The sequence below is a fragment of the Amborella trichopoda genome, chromosome 2, assembly GCF_054954075.1.
Source record: "Amborella trichopoda isolate Santa Cruz 75 chromosome 2, AtrichopodaSantaCruz75HAP2 v2.0, whole genome shotgun sequence".
Classification (NCBI taxonomy): Eukaryota; Viridiplantae; Streptophyta; class Magnoliopsida; order Amborellales; family Amborellaceae; genus Amborella; species Amborella trichopoda.
The window spans coordinates 18911426-18930425 of record NC_142337.1 but is presented as its reverse complement, the minus strand read 5'-3'; the positions used below and the strand labels follow the sequence as shown (position 1 = coordinate 18930425).

At 39.2% G+C, this 19000-nt stretch overlaps 1 protein-coding gene across 10 annotated transcripts in view; it reads right to left on the bottom strand.

Moving 5' to 3' along the window:
* The window catches only part of FOLT1 (folate transporter 1), a 58238-nt gene that overhangs the window by 25638 nt on the left and 13600 nt on the right, over positions 1 to 19000 (bottom strand). For 4 of the 10 annotated variants that reach the window (XM_088858240.1, XM_006855825.4, XM_088858236.1 and 1 more), the window contains exon 4: positions 3697 to 3787. The exons of 2 other annotated variants lie outside the window; for them this stretch is intronic. Coding sequence is in view for 5 of the 8 variants with exons in the window: in XM_006855825.4 (XP_006855887.1) it covers positions 3697 to 3787 (91 nt within the window). In the remaining 3 variants the exon portion in view is untranslated. Of the gene's footprint in view, positions 1 to 257; positions 486 to 3696; positions 3788 to 15708; positions 16154 to 16277; positions 16397 to 19000 lie in introns of those variants that run through there. 4 more of the 10 variants (XM_088858238.1, XM_088858243.1, XM_088858239.1 and 1 more) reach the window with 4 other exon arrangements.

The following is a 19000-nucleotide window of genomic DNA, read 5'->3' as shown; positions in this document are numbered from 1 at the left end:
TGGTGGTGGCTCCCATTTTGGCACACTTATGTGCTCAGTATTTACCTTTAAGAAACTCTAGCCATTGACTCTCAAAGTCAGCTTTGAAGAAACACAATTCCTTTTTATCCTCACACAAACAATAACTATGGCACCAATACTGTCTTTGCAGTGCGGCAGTACCAAAAGAGAACTCCACAGCACCACTAATGCTTCTATCATACTCAGTTCCTCCAATTCTAGACCCAACAGACCCGACAGAAAGGCACAAATCTTACCTGCTGTTTTGCAGTGCCAAAAGAGAAGTAACACTGATACCGTGTCCTGTTAACCGATTAAGCATATATCCGTCAAGGCTACCCTCTTCAACCCACTTCATCAGAAGAAGAAATTCTGTAATTCTGGAAGCCACTCTAACAAAGCTACTATCTTGTCATCCTTGAGCGTTCCTCAGAGATTGGGGCTCCATACTGCCTGAGTACCTGAGCCCTCTACTGCATCCCCAACTGTTGCCTGCTGGTTAGTAGCCAATTTGTAGAGTGCTTTTTCTTTATTATTACCCAAAGAAGTTATCATGAGTCATGTGATCTATAATATCAGCAACACAATTAATCACAAAATCTTCCTGACATTTGTACTCCCAATGAATTACAAGTTCTAATAGTGTAGCATCTCAAGTAAGCATACAACTGATCAGAACACAACATTTGCCTAATATAGTCAATCCTTGTTTGATTTATTGGCTTCTAAATGTTTTAAGATTCAGAAAAAAACATGCATCAGAGAATTTGTAAGTTAATTTGGGGTTTGTAAGCTGCCCTATAGTTAACAATGCTTATTCCTTCTGGAAAAAATTACTTTGAGGCTGTCCTTACATATGTAGATCTAAAATTTTTGCACCACTGCTCATGAAAGTAAAAAGACATGACGTAGTTAACTTCCTTCCATGACAATTGGATTTTACAGCATTATGTACAATATTGGACATGTCAACGAGTTTACATTGACAGCCAAGAAGATGCAAAACACAAAAATAACAAAACACTTTGTCAAAAACAGTTATTGATGATGGGATGCTCCTAGGATATCATCTAGAAAATTTTGCAACAAAGCCGTCCATAAACCACAGACAAGTTTGAAAATAAGCCACATATGTATGGGCAGGCCTCATAATTCCTCTTTCTTTTGTTCATACAAAATAATAATAATTAACCAAAAAATTAGCTATTGCACCTGATCCCCCTGCAAATCTTAAAAACTAACACAAATAACATGACATCAAAGAAACATACAGGCGAAGACATTATTGGAAATATCACTGAAATTTAGTGAACAAATGTCAGATTGGTGCATGCAAGAGGATTTCTGGGCGTGTACCAAAACTCGAACTTTGGTTGCTTTCAACATTGTCCCGTATCAAATGCTCCATAAATCAGTGTCGGATGTGTGAGTATCAAAATTGTTGGTGTCCCCTTGATGTACATACCATTGACATCCTATGTAAAAGCCAGACTAGGAAACAGATGCATGCATCTTTGTCCAACTCCCTAAGAGGGCTGCCCCACACCTGCATTACTACAACGTAGTAAGTGCTGCTATGGATGAGGTTCCATCTAGGAGTACAGAACATGAAACTAGGGGTGGGGAGTCAGTGATAGTTGTGGGATAATAAATCAAAATACGAAGGGACAAGTTGAAAGCATGTCTTATGAGCTGGCTTGAACCTCTGATAGTGGAAATTTACAGCACAAGATGATGGGCCATGAAAACTTTGAGTACCATCTTCCACATTCACGTCAGATGCGGGGGTATCAGCATGCTTCGATTTCTGCAGTGCCGCACTCAGAATAAGGAATCCAAAGATTCCTAAGCAAAAGAAAGATGGTAGAAACAGAACTACAACTCCATGTCAAAAGTGTCCATCAAATGGTTTGCCTTTGAGGGATTTTGCTCATCTGTCAGGCTGAGGTTACCTTGGTTACAACGAAGTTCACTTTTAAGGAAGGTGAGAGAAATTGAAGACGTCTGGTGAGACCAGAACCCAAATCTCAGTTGACATTCAGCATGCTATTTCCTGTCCACAAGAAACAACTTTGAAAGTTTAAGGTCCATATATCTTTATCCTCTCCTTCGAAGAGCACAAGATGCAGAAGCACCATTAGCACTGGGTATAATGAGGCATGTTCCCATGAGATTTGCTCAGATAGATAAAGTCTGTCCTGCAGCCAAAAATGCTCAAAAGCACATGCCTTTGATCTAGTAAACTTTTGGATCTGCCTTGATTGAAGCTAAAACTTTCCAATTGACAGACCATAAACATGCGTACTTTAGGCGCTTATTTGGGGAAGGCAACAGATGAGTTTATACAAGGAGCCACTTTCTAGATGTTTTCCCAGTGCACTATAGAACAATGACCAATGTGTTGAGAATCTCAGATAAATCTCTACCAATAATGATGCAGAAGATTGAAAATTATTTGCTGATGACCTTTGGAAACAAATTGAAGAAGTAAAAGGAGAAATATCCTTATAACAACAAGAACTGTAACTTCACAATGTATATGTTTCTAAGTAGGGCTGTGACTCCCATGTTGCCCTGCTATGGCACTTCATTAGGGGTCACTGGTTGCCCTGCTATGGCACTTCATTAGGGGTCACTGGTTGCCCTGCTATGGCACTTCATTAGGGGTCACTGAGGCAACATGGGAGTCACTGGTTACCTCAGTACCTCCTGTTAAGGGATATAGAGGAGGTTACTAGAGATTCTTCCGAGTTAGTAGAATTGCAGATCAGCTCCAGAGCATTAACAGCAAAACATTCTTAAGATATTCAGAGCCCTGGATTGTAAGGCAAAAGCTCAAAGCAAATACATCCAGAAAAGGCAGCACTTACTTGGGCAGAGACATAAGGGAATTCAAGAACCTCATTAGCAAAATACCCTGGACCCCGTAGCTGGAGATGCTGGATGGGGAAAACACGGCTAAATCATGACATTTAAGTTGAAAGGCAATTAGGGAGTTCTCAGACAAATATCAGCTGACCTACTTATGTTCCAGTAGGCATATGATCCAATCGTCCAAGTTGGAAAATGTGGATCACACTTGTTAAATCTATATGGGGCTCTAGTAGATGCAGTTTGATCTATTTAGCATTTACCCCCATGAGGAACTACAAGGGGAGGATGGGTATTTTTTTTATTTCCATTTGTAAAGTATTTTCTTGGTTTATTTATTTTCTCATCTTTCCATAAATTTATAAATTTTGCTTATTAAAAGAGATATATTTTACTGAAGCAGTCAAAGCACCATAGTGTTCATGCCCTAAGCAAGCAAAGGAGGCTTCCAAATTGAAACTAGAGTCAGAATAATCAACCACGTACGCAAAACCAATGGATTTAGTAGAATGGGGGCTTCAAATATAAACATGTATGGAATTTGTGTCGTACAATGGAAGCTGTCACAGGTCTTCAATAAATTAACAGAGAGAAGTAACCAATAATTTCATACTTGCAAGGTCAAACCATACAATTCAGAATCTGGTAATGCCAATGTAGCAAGTTGAAATTGTATGATCAATAATAATAGTTTAAGAAACAACTGATATTCTCCATTGATATTATAAACCAGCCAATGTACTTAAATGATAACAAAGAAGTCATCTTTTCAAGAGAACTCTAGGCTACATTTACTAATCAAAAGCTGATCAGCAAGTTACTCACTAGCGTGCCTGCTTCTGCAGCAGAAAGAAGATGGAGGCTGGGACCAAGTTCATCTCTGACTTTGAGATACCTATTTTTTGCTCTGTTATAGCTGCAAACCAAAGGCTTCCAAGTTGGTTTATTTATTTTTTAAATAAATAAATAAAGAAAAGAAAAAAAATCTGAACAAACTGCTGGGTAACAAACATTCACAAGCCTCCATTTAAGGGAGACCTCAGGTTTTCCCCCAAAGATATCCTCAAAAATGCCACCTAGTTTGCAATTTTTAAAATTCCAACCTGACTTTAAATTATATTTCATCAATGCCACAATTTTTAATCTTTTTACCATTTAGTTCCAAAAATGTTTTTCTTTACCCATATGGTCCAAGCATTCTCCCTCTCTGGCCAATAAACCAAAAACCCCAGACCTCTCTCTTTCTACCGATCAGCTGACTCTTTCTACCCAAAATTTCTCTGTCTAAATCAGAAAAACCGGGTGTGCTCTCTATACCCAAACAATGTCTCTATATAAATTCAAATGTCCTTCCAGTTCCTGAGTGAAATCCTAGCCCAAAAGCTGTAGGACTCTCCCTCCGGTTCCTTTCCATCCCCATCTCTCTCCACCGAAAAGCAAAAACAGATAGGCCTCTCTCACTGTATCTCTATCCAACTACAGAACCGTCAAGAGCTCTCTCTCTCTCCACAACCAAATCTTGTGGCTCACTCTCTCTCTCATTTGTTGCATAGGCAAGATGGCAGCCCAAGATGCATAGGTGTTTCTATCTCCACTTCCTTGACAGTGGCTCTCTATCTCCCTCACAACCTAAAAATTCACAGGCAACCATCTCTACAATTCCCTGTCATAGACAAATTGCAGCTGACAAAAAACTGGAGGCTTCTCTCTCTCCACCTCTTTTCCAGGGGCGAGGGTAACCAATGTAAGCCTCTCTCTCTATAACTCCTTTTCATGAGCAGCTATCCCAAGACCAATTTCACTTTATTGCTTGCATCGGCAAGCCCAATTTACAGGTACTGCCATACAGTTTCATACATCTTTACAATATCGAGAAACAAAAAGAGCTAAAGACAACGCCCTGAGATTTTGCTACAATCTTTTCACCAACACCTGTACAAAACCAAACAAAACAACAAAGAAAACATACCAAAGAGAGTTGCGCTCACAAATTGATATCACAGCAACTATGGTGTAGTCTTCCACCATTGCTGTAGTCTTCCACTCAAACTCAAAACCAAATGTGACTCGTGAGGTTTCGCGACTCTAGGATTTCTCTTCAACCTCTAGGTTTTCTCTTCCTTATGCATATGCAAAACGTCATAGAACTCCGTTTTCTTTCACTCGTGCATCTCTATGAAGTATCAGACCTTCTCTAACATAGCAGCCCTTGAAGATCATCTTCTCTCGATGTTTGACTCATAGAGGATGCCTTCCTCTATCACACAAGCACTTCAACTCAAAGAGGAAAATTTCTCCCTTCACATACCATGAATAACTATAGAGAACACCTTTCTCTAACCTGATTTTGAAGCAACAATAGGGAAACATATTCCCCCTTACATGCACGTGGAAGGACCTCTGATAAGGCCCAATATGTATTTTTGTAGGCACCCCATTTTGAAAACCTGCAAATTCAATAGTTTTTTAAAGCCTAAACAGCCTTAGGACCACACTATCCTAGTAAAACCCCAGACCATAGACCACCATAGTACATATTATCTGCCACAATCCTTACACACGCACTGCTTTTGGAATAAATCAAATGAAAATAGCAAAATCACGTATTTTTACTTGATTTTTGGCAGGCGTATTATATAAGCCCGTAGATCACCCCAGAATCGGAATTTATCGATTCTGAGCAGATTTGGTCGGGACAACACACCGAGTGTCACCTAGCCCAGACTGGCCAAAATCACGAGATTTTTGGCAGGTGATATATCAAAATCCTTTGGATCACCCCAAAATCTAGAAGATTTGGTCTAGGCGACACACCTAGTATCGCCCAAACCAGACTGACCAAAATCATGAGATTTTTGGCAGGTGATATATCAAAAGCCTTCTGGAACACCCTGGCCAAGTATTTTTCTTACTCTCTATTTCTTTATTTTCATTCTTTTATTCAATTTTAGGCCCTTTTATCTGTTTAATATTAGTATTTCGTGCTCCATAGATAAAAACTGGCCCATCCACTGATTTAAGAACATATCTGCTCACTTTGAACAGATTTGTACTTAACTTAGAATTTGATTGACCCACTCTCTATCATTTTTTAAAAACAAATTTGTTGTTCATATCTGGTCGATCTTCATCTTGAGATCGTCCTGATCTGCATCGTGAACAATTTGGCGCCTACCGTGGGGCATGCCAAACTGTAGACACCCCATTTTTAAAATTTGACAAATTTCATGATTTTCCTAACCTTAGACAAGCCTTAGGATCCTATTATTCCATTAAATCCCTGAACCATAGAACACCACAGTCTGTGGTCCCCATTTAAGTCTATGAAAAGACATTTTTGTGCCTCTTTTAGGAAGAGACCATCTTAAGCTAAGAGAGAGCAGGAAACCCTAGATTTGTAGAAACACTGAGCATTGGAGAGACCAGAGAGAAAACTGTGAGCAAATCCTAGATCAGCAAGCCTTAGCAAACCTAGGTCATTAAACATGAAACCTTCAAACCTTAGATCCAAGATAACTATTCAACCAAGGCAAGGCTTGGTCGATATTGACGAGAGGCACGGAGGACGTATGGCGTAAACCATAGCCGCAGTCGTGATACTGGCAGGGCCTCAAAGCCTCGGGTTTGCCGGGATAACTGACCTGGCCGGGTATTTTTCTTATCCTCTTTTCCTCTTATTTTTCAGTTATTTTGTTAGAGTCAGGATTTTATTTGCTTTTCATTCAATCTTTCGTGTTTTTGGATCAATGCTTGCTCTTCTAATGATATGAGAGCATAGTAACTCAATTTTTACTAGATCTGACCTCATATTAGAATTCGATTGATCTCACTCTCTATCAAATTCTTAAATAACAAGTATGTGGTTCAGATCCTAGCGATCTCCATTCTGAGATCGTTCTGTTCTGCATCCTTAACAGCATTGCTCGAAATGCGCCACGGTGCTCTCAGATCAGTAGCAGAGCCAACGTTGATCCAAAAGCACAAAATATTGAATGAAAAGCAAATAAAATCCTGAATCTAACAAAAATAACTAAAAAATAAGAGGAACAGAGAATAAGAAATATACCTAGCCTGGCCAGTTCGTCAGACAAACCTGAGTCTTTGAGGCCTCGCCTGTATCAGGACCGCGGCTATGGTTCACACCGTACGTCCTTTGTGTCTGTCTTCAATATTAATCAAGCCTTGGCTTGGTTGAAGAGTTATCATGGATCTAAAGTTTGAAGGTTGTTTAATGGCCTAAGTTTGCTAAGGATTGCTTAGAGCTAGGGTCTACTCACAATGTCTCTCTGATCTCTCCAAGGCTTAGGGTTTCTACAGATTTAGGGTTTCCAGCTCTCTCTCAGCTTAAGATGGTCTCTCTATAAAAGAGGCACGAAAATGTCTATTTGTATACTAAAATGGGGATCACGGACTACGGTGTTATATGGTTCAAGGAATTTATGAAATAGTATGATCTTAAAGTTGTCTAAGGTTAGGAAAACTATGGAATTTGTCAGTTTTTAAAAATGGGGAGTCTACAATTCGGAATACCCCACGATGGGCGCTAAACTGCTCATGATGCAGATCGGGACGATCTCAAGATGAAGATCGACTAGATCCGAACCACAACCTTGTTTTTAAAAATGATAGAGAGTGAGGTCAATCAAATTCTAATTTAAGGACAAATCTAGTCAAAATGAGCAGAATTGTTGTTAGATCAGTGGCAGAGCCAGCTTTCATCTAGGGAGCATGAAATACTAAACTAAAACAAATGAAAGGGCCCGAAATCGAATAAAAGACTGAAAACAAAGAAATGGACAGTAAAAAAATACCTGATCGGGCAAATCGACACGGCAAACCCGAGGCTTCGAGGCCTCGCCCGTATCAAGCCCGCGACTATAATTTCCGTCGTGGATCCTCTGTGTCTCTCTTCAACACTAACCAAACCTTGGCTTGGTTGAATGGTTTTCTTAGTCTAGAAGTTCCAGGTCTAATGGCCTAAGCCTTGCTAAGGGTTTCTTAGATTAGGGTTTGCTCAGGGTCTTCTCTAAACTCTCAGAGTCTCAGGTTTCCTGGCATTCAAGTTTTTCAGAGTCTTAACTCCAAAATGGGTCACGAAAATGAGTTTTTAAAGGAGAAAATTGACTGGAACGAGTAACAACCCGTAACAAAGAGATCTCCCAACCTGGACTGCCGTTTTGGTGGTCAAAGGCTTGGCCAACACTGCCAGTGTCACCAAGGCCATAATGGTTCAGGTTCAATGAACCTGGCCAAAACTGATCCAGGGGATACGTTGGGGTCAAAGATACGCGATTTTGGACAGTTTTGGTTAGGCGACACTAAATCTTCCTAGAATCAGCAAATCCCGATTTTGGGGTGTTCCAGAGATATCACCTGCCAAAAATCTCGTGATTTGGGCCAGTCTGGACTATCAAATCTATCTAGAATTGAAAAATTTCGATTCCGGTGTGATTTAAAGGCTTTTGATATATCACGTACAAACAATCTCATGATTTGGGCCAGTCTCGACAGGGCGACACTAGGTGTGTAGCCATGACCAAATCTGCCCAGAATCAGCAAATTCTGATTTCGGGATGATCCAAAGGCTTTTGATATATCACCTGCCAAAAATCTCGTGATTTGGGCCAGTCTGAGCTGGCAACACTAGGTGTGTCGCCCACACGAAATCTGCCCAGAATCGGTAGATTCTGATCCTGGGGTGATCTATGGGCTTATATGACATTGCCTGCCAAAAATCAGGTAAAAATATGCGATTTTGCTATTTTTACTTGATTTATTCTAAAAACAGTGAGTCTGCAGGATTCTGGCAAACAGTATAGACTATGATGGTCTATGCTCCGGGGGTTTATTCAGATACTGTGGTCCGAAGGTTATCTAAAGTTTAAAACCATTGAATTTGCCGGTTTTCAAAATAGGGTGCCTATTGCCCCTCTTGGGCGCTACATGTCCTTCGAGGGACAGGTGAGTGTCAAAGAAGTAGACACTGCCGGCATTTTAAATTATCTGATGTCACATGGTCAGAGGGTACACCAACTTTCCCTCCAAGACATTGAGCTCCTCGCTCACCCACCTAAGGAATTTTTATCCTAGGGTTTTCTACGTGAGATGTTCCTATGATTTATGAAAGCTTGGAACTCGAGTTGGTTTTCTGGCCATGTCACCTAACTTTAGGGGTTTTTACTATTTAATTCCTGAACCTGACATTTTCTTTAATTCCCTTGGGGTTTCCTAAGGTTTTAAAGGTTTTACTAGATTCGAAAAAGGTTTGCCCAGTCAATTATGAAGAGAAAGATGCGGCGGCAACTCGGTAGATTCATGTAATGGTGTCCAAGGTCTTTCGTTTTTTTTAAATCTCTTTAGAAATTTTGAAAACAAGGGGTGATTTGAAATAAAACTTGGAGCTTGGACACGTCACGATTTTAACCAAGAAGTTAAAGTTTTTGAAAACACAAAACACTTAGGGGAAATTTTGAAATGAGAAAGATATTTTGAAAACCGAATTTTCGTTAGCAGTTTTAGCTCTTGCAACCATGAAGCCTTCTAAGCAATTTTGTGTCATGCAGTGATGGACAACTACACTCGACCCTTTACGTCATACAGGGCTAGACGGATACACCCAACCTTTTACGTCGTACGGGGTTAGACAGATATACCCGACCTCTTATGTCATATAGGCCTAAACATTTTCTGAATATACCCGACCTTTAAAAGTCATACAAGGTTAGACAGATACACCCGGCCTTTTACGTCATATGGGGCTAAACGTTTTTTGGATACACCCGACCTTTTATGTCATACGAGGCTAGACGTTTTCTGAACTAGATTTTGGATGGCAGTTTAGACTCGTGCCACCAAGGAGCAATTTGTTTTAACTTTATTTTGAAATGAAAGATTTTTCATTTGAAATTGGTTGGCAGTTTAGGTTCAGGCCACGAAGGAGCAATTTTTTTTAACTTTTCTGAAATGAAAGATTTTTCTTTTCAAATTAATTGGCACTTTAGGCTCACGCCAACAAGAAATCTTTCGAGTGTTCAACCCGGTTGCCTTTTTTCATCCCAACAGATTTCTTTTTTATTTATTTTTTCATCGCCCCGGGGTCTCTTTCGGGTGTTCAACCCGATTACATTTTTTCCAACAATAGAGGTTCCTTTTGGATTTTCAGCCCAGCTGAACATTTTTTTTTTGAAGAAGAAAAAGTAGAAGATGACGAAGGAAGAGGAGAAAGCAAAGAAGAAGAGTCAATGGTGCCCTCTTTTTTTCTTTTTTTCTTTTTTTTTGTTTTTGGCAATTCGCCTGAGATCATGTAGGAATTCAATCATCTTTCCCTTCTCCAAGTGGCAAGGAGGTTCTAATAGCGGTTATCCTCTTATTTCTCTAGCCCCAAGTTGGCATCCAATATCTCTTTGACAATGGTTGCTGATTTTTAGTTGAACTTTTCCTTTGAACTGCACCACTTGAACCTTGATTTTTAAACAAAGAATTACTCTCAGTCTCTTAATCCCTCAATCTTTTGCTTGGACGGATCAGTTCATCAGGTTTTCCCCATTAATGAGATAACTTATGTTATCCATTAGGCGTTAATGCCTTTTGAAGTATGGGGCACAAATGCCCCATTTGGTCACTGCAAGGGGCGAATGAGTAATCACCCCACTCCTTTTCGATTGTCTTTTTTATTTCATCTTCAGGAGTTAATTCCGTAGTCCTTCTCAGTGCTTAAGCTCGGGTGAGACTCTCACACAAGAAGAGTGACTGAGTTAACATTGGAAGGCCTTACGGCATGTTGAGAGTTAACAAATAGGGGCTCAATCTCATTAACTGCCCTTGTTATATTTCCAATATCTAATGTGGGTGCCCCCATTGAGTGATTTGATGGGACTGCCTCTGCAAAGTCTTTTCAATCAACAATTGCTTGTTCATCATTAAGTGAGGTCTCTTGATCTTGAGGTGCCCCCATAACCGGGATCGTGCTCATGTCATTAACGACTTCTAGAGAGTCTGCTTCTTGAGGAGGTAACATGGTTAGATTTTTAATATCCAGCTCTTCATCCCAGATTGGTGGATGATTCAAGAAATCTTGAGAAGGTGGTTCGGGAGGTCCCCTTAAGACTTTTAGAAGGTCAAATTTCCTTAGTGGTTTTGGTTCTCGAGGTGATAAGTTATCTTCAAAAATTTGTTCTTTTATTTCCTCTTGATTAACTATCCTCGAACTAGTCTTGTCTCTTTGATTCCAGGAATCACTAGTTTTGGAGCCTTAACCTAGCTTATGCTCGAGCTCATCTTGGATCCCTTGAGAGTTTAATTTACCATCCCATATGTGTGGGTCATCTTATCGCATTCACTTGGAATAACAAGTTAAAAGGATTGTCAATGGGAGTGAATTCCCTTGGCATGGAAGTCTGCATCCTCTTTGTGGCTGGTTTGCAGAAGGGTCGCTTTTCTCAATCAAGTTCACCTTGATCAAGTTCACATCTCCTTCTTAAGAGGGTTCCTCACCAGTCGAGTCCTCATTCCCTTCTCCTTCTTGTGGAGAGTTGACTAGCATTAGGTTATGAAAGACTCTAGCCTCATCGTCCTTGGGTCACTCATATTGCGATACTCTTTCAAGCATAGCGTCAAACGAGTACGGGATCGCCCCCTTGCTAAAGAATGCGACATATTCAAGGGTCATGTTCTCTAATGCCATGCCTACCTTCGCAGATTCAGGGAGTGGAGTTTCAGCGACTCGCATAACAGCCTCTTTGAATCTTGTTATAAAGTCAGAAGGAGACTCGCTCGACTTTTGTTTGGTGGATGTTAACTCACCAAGGGTGACGGCCTTGGCCTTCCCCCATGATAGTAGGAGGAAAATTGCTTGAACATTTCGTCAGGAGTTGCTTGAGAGTTATCCTTCATAAATATCTGGAGCCCCATCAAGGGCTCTTTTGATAAGCTATGCGAGAACATGACCATAAGTTAGTTGGGTAGGTCTCGCAGTGTATGGACCATTAACAGGTAGGCGTTGATGTGTGCCTCAAGATCCTCTTTACCATAAAATTTGTTTCTGAATTGTGGCATCAAAAACTCTATTGGTAGATCTTTGAGATGTCCTAGAGTTTCTTGTACATAGGCTTTAGGAGCAGAGAAATCTGTTATTCCCATCCTCTCTAAAGAGCATGGAGGCATTTCATGTTGAATTGGGTCGTTGGTATAACGGTGACCTGGCTTGGTTGCATGGTTTGCTAAACCTAAGTTTGCAGTATATGGCTTGCATAGACTGGCTGTTGAGCTCATGTAGCAGATTGCCCTAAGGGCTGAGCTTGGAGAGTGTGTTGAACTTGGTGTATCAGTTGTCGACCTATAAACTCACCCAGGTTAAATTGGGCCTGAGTTGACCTTGCATTCAGAGTTTGCACCACATGGCCGTGCAAGAAGGCCTGCAGGAAAGAATCACCACTTGACTGAGATGGACGACCCGTGCTTCTATGATGACTAGACCTCCGACCTTGGGCAGTGAGGTCTGCATGTCCCAGACATTGACTGGATGATCCAACCCTAGGCTTAGGATATTCTCTTGCCCCAATACAGGGATGGAAGAGTGAAGGAAGGCCATAACTACTGCTAGATGGAGTCTGCCCTCTAGGTAATCCTGGACTCGAGTGATGACTTTAGTTAAACCCTGGCCCTTGGTTGGATTGGCAGGATAGCATCCCTAGGGTTAGCCTAGTTTGTGCCAACAGGTTGGAGGTGGCATGTAGCTTGAACTTTTGACTTAACCTGCCTGGATTGACTACATTGGATGTTGTACCCTCGGTTTAGCAGGTCTTGAAAGAATGCCTGCACTCTTGGGTTATCTTGAAACTGGGTTAGGTCAAAACGCTGACCTTTCCTAGTGTTGGATTGTTTGGGTAGACTTTCCTTTGCTGTGTGTGAACCCACTTTCCCCCTAACTGGCTGATTGCTGAGACTGGAATGCTGGGCTGCTAATTAAACATCAAGGTTAACCCGGCTGGGATTGGTTGACTTGAAGTCGAAACCTGGTTTGGCTGATTGCTAAGACTTTCCTTTGGACTTATGGACAGACTTGAAGTCGAAACCTGGTTTGGACCTGATTCAAGAGTCAGGCTTAACCAAGCATTAGCCGTGTCCTAGACCTAGAAAGACTTGGGTCTTGACTTGATGGACTTAGGTTTGAACCCTAAACTAAGGTGAACCTAGTCTAGGTCAAGGGACAACTTTGAATCTAGACCTAAGCTAGGACCAAACTGGATGGATCTTGCTAGACTCAATGGGTTTCGGTTTCACCCCTGAGCTAAGACGATCCTAGTCTAGTTCTAGAGGCAACTCTATACTTAGACCTAGAGTAGAACCTAGACGAGTCCTGGTTGGAACCGAGAGGGGGCCCAGGTTCGGACCTGGCCGTGAACCTGGTTCAGACCTAAGCTAGGCTGGGCACAAGCCTAAGCTTGGACTTCAAAGGAGAGGATATAAGACTGGGTGTTGACCCAGACTGGATCAAGGTTGGGTTAGGCACCAGCCTTGGCTTGGACCAAAATGGGGCCTAGGTTTGGACCTAGGTGAGAACCTGGTTCGAACCTGGGCTAGGCTGAGCACTCAGACCCAAAAGATTCAAATTTAGGTCAGGTGTGAACCCGGACTGAGATCTAAGATTGATCAACCTAGAGTAAGCAAGCAATGCACTCAAAAACTTTGTCCTAGACTATGGGTAGGCTAGGTCGGAGTGGGCTCTTAACTATTGAAATGCGGCTAGGCCAAGTAGGTCCCCACATAGGTCTTGGTCACCTGCTAAAGGGATCAACCAGGTCCTATTATGTGTGGAGTTGAGGCTAAGGATTACAGAGGGGCGCTCACAGTTAAAGTTACGTGAATCCCAACTGCCTAAGCTCTCAAGACTAGGTTCCCCTTCCAACGCTGGAATTTGGGGGTTTTCAAAAATATTTGTTGGTTTTCCAGGCTTCCTAGTCTGTTGTGTGCAAGTAGTGTGTAAAAGAGCACGCAAGTTCAATGGATGCAAGATGTGATGAAATCAAATCAAGCAAAAAAACAAAATACGAGAAATGTGATTACTTGGCACGTTCGTTCCAAATAATGTGTCCTTTTAAATCTAACTCAATCGATCGAAAGCACAGTTCAGCAGCAAGGGCAAGCAACCCCTAAAAAGGTATGTGGTTAAGAGAGTGCCAACAAGGCACAATCCGTGCCTATAGTGTGCCACGGGTCGAAGATGACTCGATCAGCACACAGTTAGAGAGAGGGTGTAGGTGACCCTTGAAAATTTCTCATACATTTTCCTTTTATTTTTAGCCCCTTTTTTTTAATGAACACGGAAAGAAATGGCAAATGCTGAATTTCAAGAAAAGAAAAGAAAATAGATTTTTTTAAAAAAACATAGGAAAATGCCTTAAAGGTGATTTTTGTTTTTGTGAAGATTCCCTTCTTTTTCTTTTCTTTCTTTCTTTTTTTTTTGGACAAATGAAGTGGCTTTTAAGTAGAAAATTTTCACCAAAGTGATTTTTTGAAAAAAAAAAAAAACCAAATAAGCCTCAAAAGTATTTTTTTTTTGGTTTTTTTTATTGCAAAGCAAATTTTCTGTTTGAGAAGGTGAAAGGCCTTAAAATAAATTTTAAGCAAGATGGCTTTAAAATATTTTCTTTTCCTTTTTTTTAAAGAAAGATGGCCTTAAAATATTTTAAGGCCTTAAGAGGACCTTTGAAAAATATTTGAAGGCCACTGAAAAATATTTTAAGGCCTTAAGATGGCTTTAAAATATTTTAAGCAAGATGGCGTTAAAATAAATTTTAAGCAAGGTGAAAGGCCTTAAAATTTTAAGCAATAAAAGTATTTTCTGTTTTTTTTTAAGCAAGATGACCTTAAAATAAATTTTATTTTTTAGAAAACTGATTTTTAGGATTTGTTTTTTTTTGGGAAAAGATGGACATTGAAAAATATTAATTTTTCTTAAAAGAAAGTGTATGATTTTTTTTGAAAACTTAGAAGAGTTGAAATGCAGTTTTTATTATCAATAGAGGGTACAAGATTTCTTTTTTTTTTTTTCCTTTTTTTTTTGAGGAATGATCCTTCTCATCTTCTTTTTTTTTAACACAAAGAGGCCTAAAAAAGTCCTTTTTTTTTTAGGAAGGTGATTTTTTGTTTTTTAATGAAAATGGCTAATGGCTTTTTGCTCTTTTTTTTAAAAAAAATTTATTTTAAGATAAAAATGCTTTTAAAAAGAAAATAGAATCAAGAAAGTTCTAAACTATGAAGATAAGATTTAAAACAAAAGATAATATCAAATCCAAACTAAAACGATAAGAGAAGATAAAACCGAGTCTAATGTGCAAGATAGGATCAAGTTTCAAAAAACGCTAGGTGGCCAGCATGACGCCCAGCGCCTAGGTGGGCGCCCAGAACCTCGGGCACCCTGTAGTGCACATTCTTAGCATTTTTTCATATATTTTCTATCCAAATGCATATATATGCATATATTTGTGTCAATTTTGTAATTTACTCCATTTGAAAATTTTGCAAGTTCGCAATATACGTTTTTATATAGAAACATATCATATATCTCAGGTTGAGAAAAAACTTGCTCAAAATTTCAAACCATACAAAACATTTAAAAGTCTAATAGGCTATTGTAAGGTCTCCAACTCTGATATTATTCCATATCCATAAATAAACCATAATAACATCCAAGTCTCCAAGTCTTCAATTAACTGACTTCCAAAACTATAAAACACCATACAACAAAATAGTCCAAAAAGGCAAAAAAAGTATAAACCACATAACAAAATAGTGCAAATGTCTAAAGCCCAAACCAAGATGGTGCAATAAAGTTACCACAAAAGAATAGAGAAGACATCAATAAGAATTAGAATCATCATCTTGCATCTGCATCAAAATTGAGGCCTTCATCATCAGAATCATCACCCTCTCCAACATATTCATCTTCTTCCAAAGATTCTTCTGAATATACCTCCTCTTCCTTTATCTCCCTTCGTGAGTGTGAAGTTCCAATAGAAATTGTCGCTCGAGTGGCCATCCTAAGATCAGAAGCATGCCCCTAACCCTCCTCGACCATTTCCCATGTCAAACCCTCCCCAGGGAAGATATCCTCAGTACCAGGGTCACCAACTAGCCAATCTGAAACATTCTCCATGTCTTTCGAAGAGATGGGATCCTTCTTGGGCTAGTTTTTCTTGTCATTGAGCCTTTCATTCTCTCTAACAAGAACCAAGTCATTGAGCTTCTTTTGCTCAAGCCTATTGCTTCTCTTTGTATGCACCTATAAGGAAAAATGTATAAGTAACCACTATGAGTCTATGATCTTCTTACCTCCTATAAATCTATATTAGAAAAATGAACTTGTAAACAAGAAAAGCATATAAAATTGTACAATAGTAAAATACCATCTTAAACGAACTCCAATTGCACTCACAACCAAAAGACGTAGTCATCAAACTCAAGATTCATATAGCCATCTTCTGGAGGTTTGGGGCGCTACTCTCATGTTGTCTCCACCACTGAACTACAATATGTGGGCAACCTTTATAATTAATTTAGGTATTTAACATTATCACACATAATTTTAGAAACTTGAAACTTAAAAGAAAATTATAATTTATAAAACAAAAGTAAAATGTATATTTTAACTTGTTTGTCTTAATGCCATATCTTTCCCAAATGACATCAAAGAACACTTGTACAAAATAAGCTCTTCAGTTGATATCGCATCTTGGATATGTGGATCGGGAACTAATTTTTCAAGGTAGTCATTAAAACCTTCCATAATTATCACTTTTGAGTCAATATGTTCATCTGCATAAAAGAATTTGAGGTTCAAGTAGTACCCTGCTGCATGCAATGTTCTATGGAGCTGCCTATCCCATTTGTCATCTATACTCGCCCAAATTGGGTCGTACTTGGCTGCATCATTACATAAATTCTCTACAATCTCACTCTTACCCCTTTCCATTGCATCATATATAAAGCCTGTGGAGGGCTTATCACCATCAACCAAGTGCAAGACCTTCACCAAAGAAGAAATACTAATATCGCACCTACTCCACTCCTCTGAAACAGAAATAGACCTTAATGCAATCCTCCTCCTATACATTCTTTTCTTTACAAGCTCTGGGACTTCTTACAATGAGCAACATCACCTCTAATACCAGCAAGATGTTTCTTAAATCTATTTATGCCAGCTTTAGAAACATGTCCACAGAAATTGCACATAATTTTATTCTTATCATTCTTATCCGGGTTAACACAATATTTCCATCCCGGATCTCCACCCCTAGTAGACCCCGCAGAAGACATCTCAAAGTGGAAAAATAAAACTCAACTAAAGATTGCAAACTGACCATTTTTGCCCAATCTCTGATCTTCGATGTTGATTACCTCAATCGAGCTATTAATCAACTCAAAAGTCTTCTAATGCCACCAATAGCACCCTAAAAATAATTTCAGCGAGAAAAGAAAACTTTTTCAACCCACAAAAAAAACTTTCGATTCTCATAAATTACTTTAGATTGTCATAAATAAGGTTAGCATAGAGATTGAGGGTTTGGTTTTTTTTTTCACTTTGGGGGTTAAAAATAAATCCCAAAATGTTTTTATACAATCTTGGGGATCAAAATGACCCCTTTGGCCCTTTTGGGAGATTTTAAAAAATGAAAAAGGCCATACGGCCCTAGGCACCCTTTTAGGCGCCTCCCTGGACACCTGCCCAAGTACATCAGCCCGTGTAGGACCACTTGCATTTAGGCATGCGGTTTTTTAGTCCAGGCCGCCTAGGCACCGGGCGGACCTTTTTTTAAAACATTATTAGGGATACAACAAAAAATAAGGAATTAAAAACCTAATTTACCTCAGGAAAGGATAAAACAAGAGAATAAAGAATTTAAAATCTAATCTATTTATGGATAAAGAGAAAACAAGAGATAAGGAATTTGACAACCTAATATACTTTTAGTTATCTTATTTTATTGTGAAAAACAAAGTGGCACAAAAAAATAAAAAATAAAAAAAAACTAGCAAAAAGGTTTTTCTTTTTCTTTTTCAATCCTTAGGGAAGTGGTAAATTACAAGAGAAGAAAATAAACTTTTTCTTTGTCAAAAAAAAAAGAACAAAGGATGCCACGAAAAATTAAATAAATAAAAACTAAAAATAAAGATAATCTACACAAAAGAAACTAAGCAAAATAACTCAAAAAAACAAAGAAAAAACAACAGTGGCCGCAAAAACTTGCGGAGTGATCCTCGTCAAAAAGTGATTCTCACAGCCCGGCCCTAGGAAAATTCGTTATGCATCTACTCTCTAATTGTTGTTAACCAAGAGCGAGGTTAACAAATCAGATAAAACCTTTCTTTGCGATTGTTGGATTTTTTTTGGGGAAAACTTTTTTAAACTCTGAAGAGCGTTCATCCTTAAACTGTCGTGTTTCGCTTTGTTTACCCAACTGGTTCAATTTTTCTCTTTGAATCCTCTCATCTTTCAACAGTAGGTTACATCTTTTACTTGGTTAAGGACAAAAACCTTACGCGTTTAAAACCAAACCGTTTAAAGTTTTTACTTCATTAAGCTAAAGGTGTTGCTCGTTTAAAACCAAACAAGAGTGAGGAACCTTCTTTGATGCTTGTTATTTGAATTTTTAAGAAGCCAAGAGAAGGAGGACCAAAAAAAAAAGAAACAGTTTGAAATAAGAATCTACAAAACTAGGTGCAACTTTTCCTCTCGTTTTCTTTTTTCATAAAATTCAAGGGTCATGGGTTTGCAACTTAGTTCTAAAAACATAATTCGAAAAAACAAAAGACATTTTTTTTGTCACTAAACGTGCTCAGGAAAAGGAGATCTCGAGCTTTTTTTCTTTCTTTTTCGTGCACGGATCTAGGTCAAAATGCCTCACGGTAGGCGCCACACTGTTCACGATGCAGATTGGGACGATCTCATAATGAAGATCGCTCGGATCGAAACCACAAACTTGTTATTTAAGAATTTGATAGAAAGTGGGGTCAATCGAATTCTAATATGAGGTCAGATCTACTAAAAAATGAGAAGATTTGCTTTTAGATCAATGGCAAAGCCAACGTTGATCCAAAAGCACAAAATATTGAATGAGAAGCGAATAAA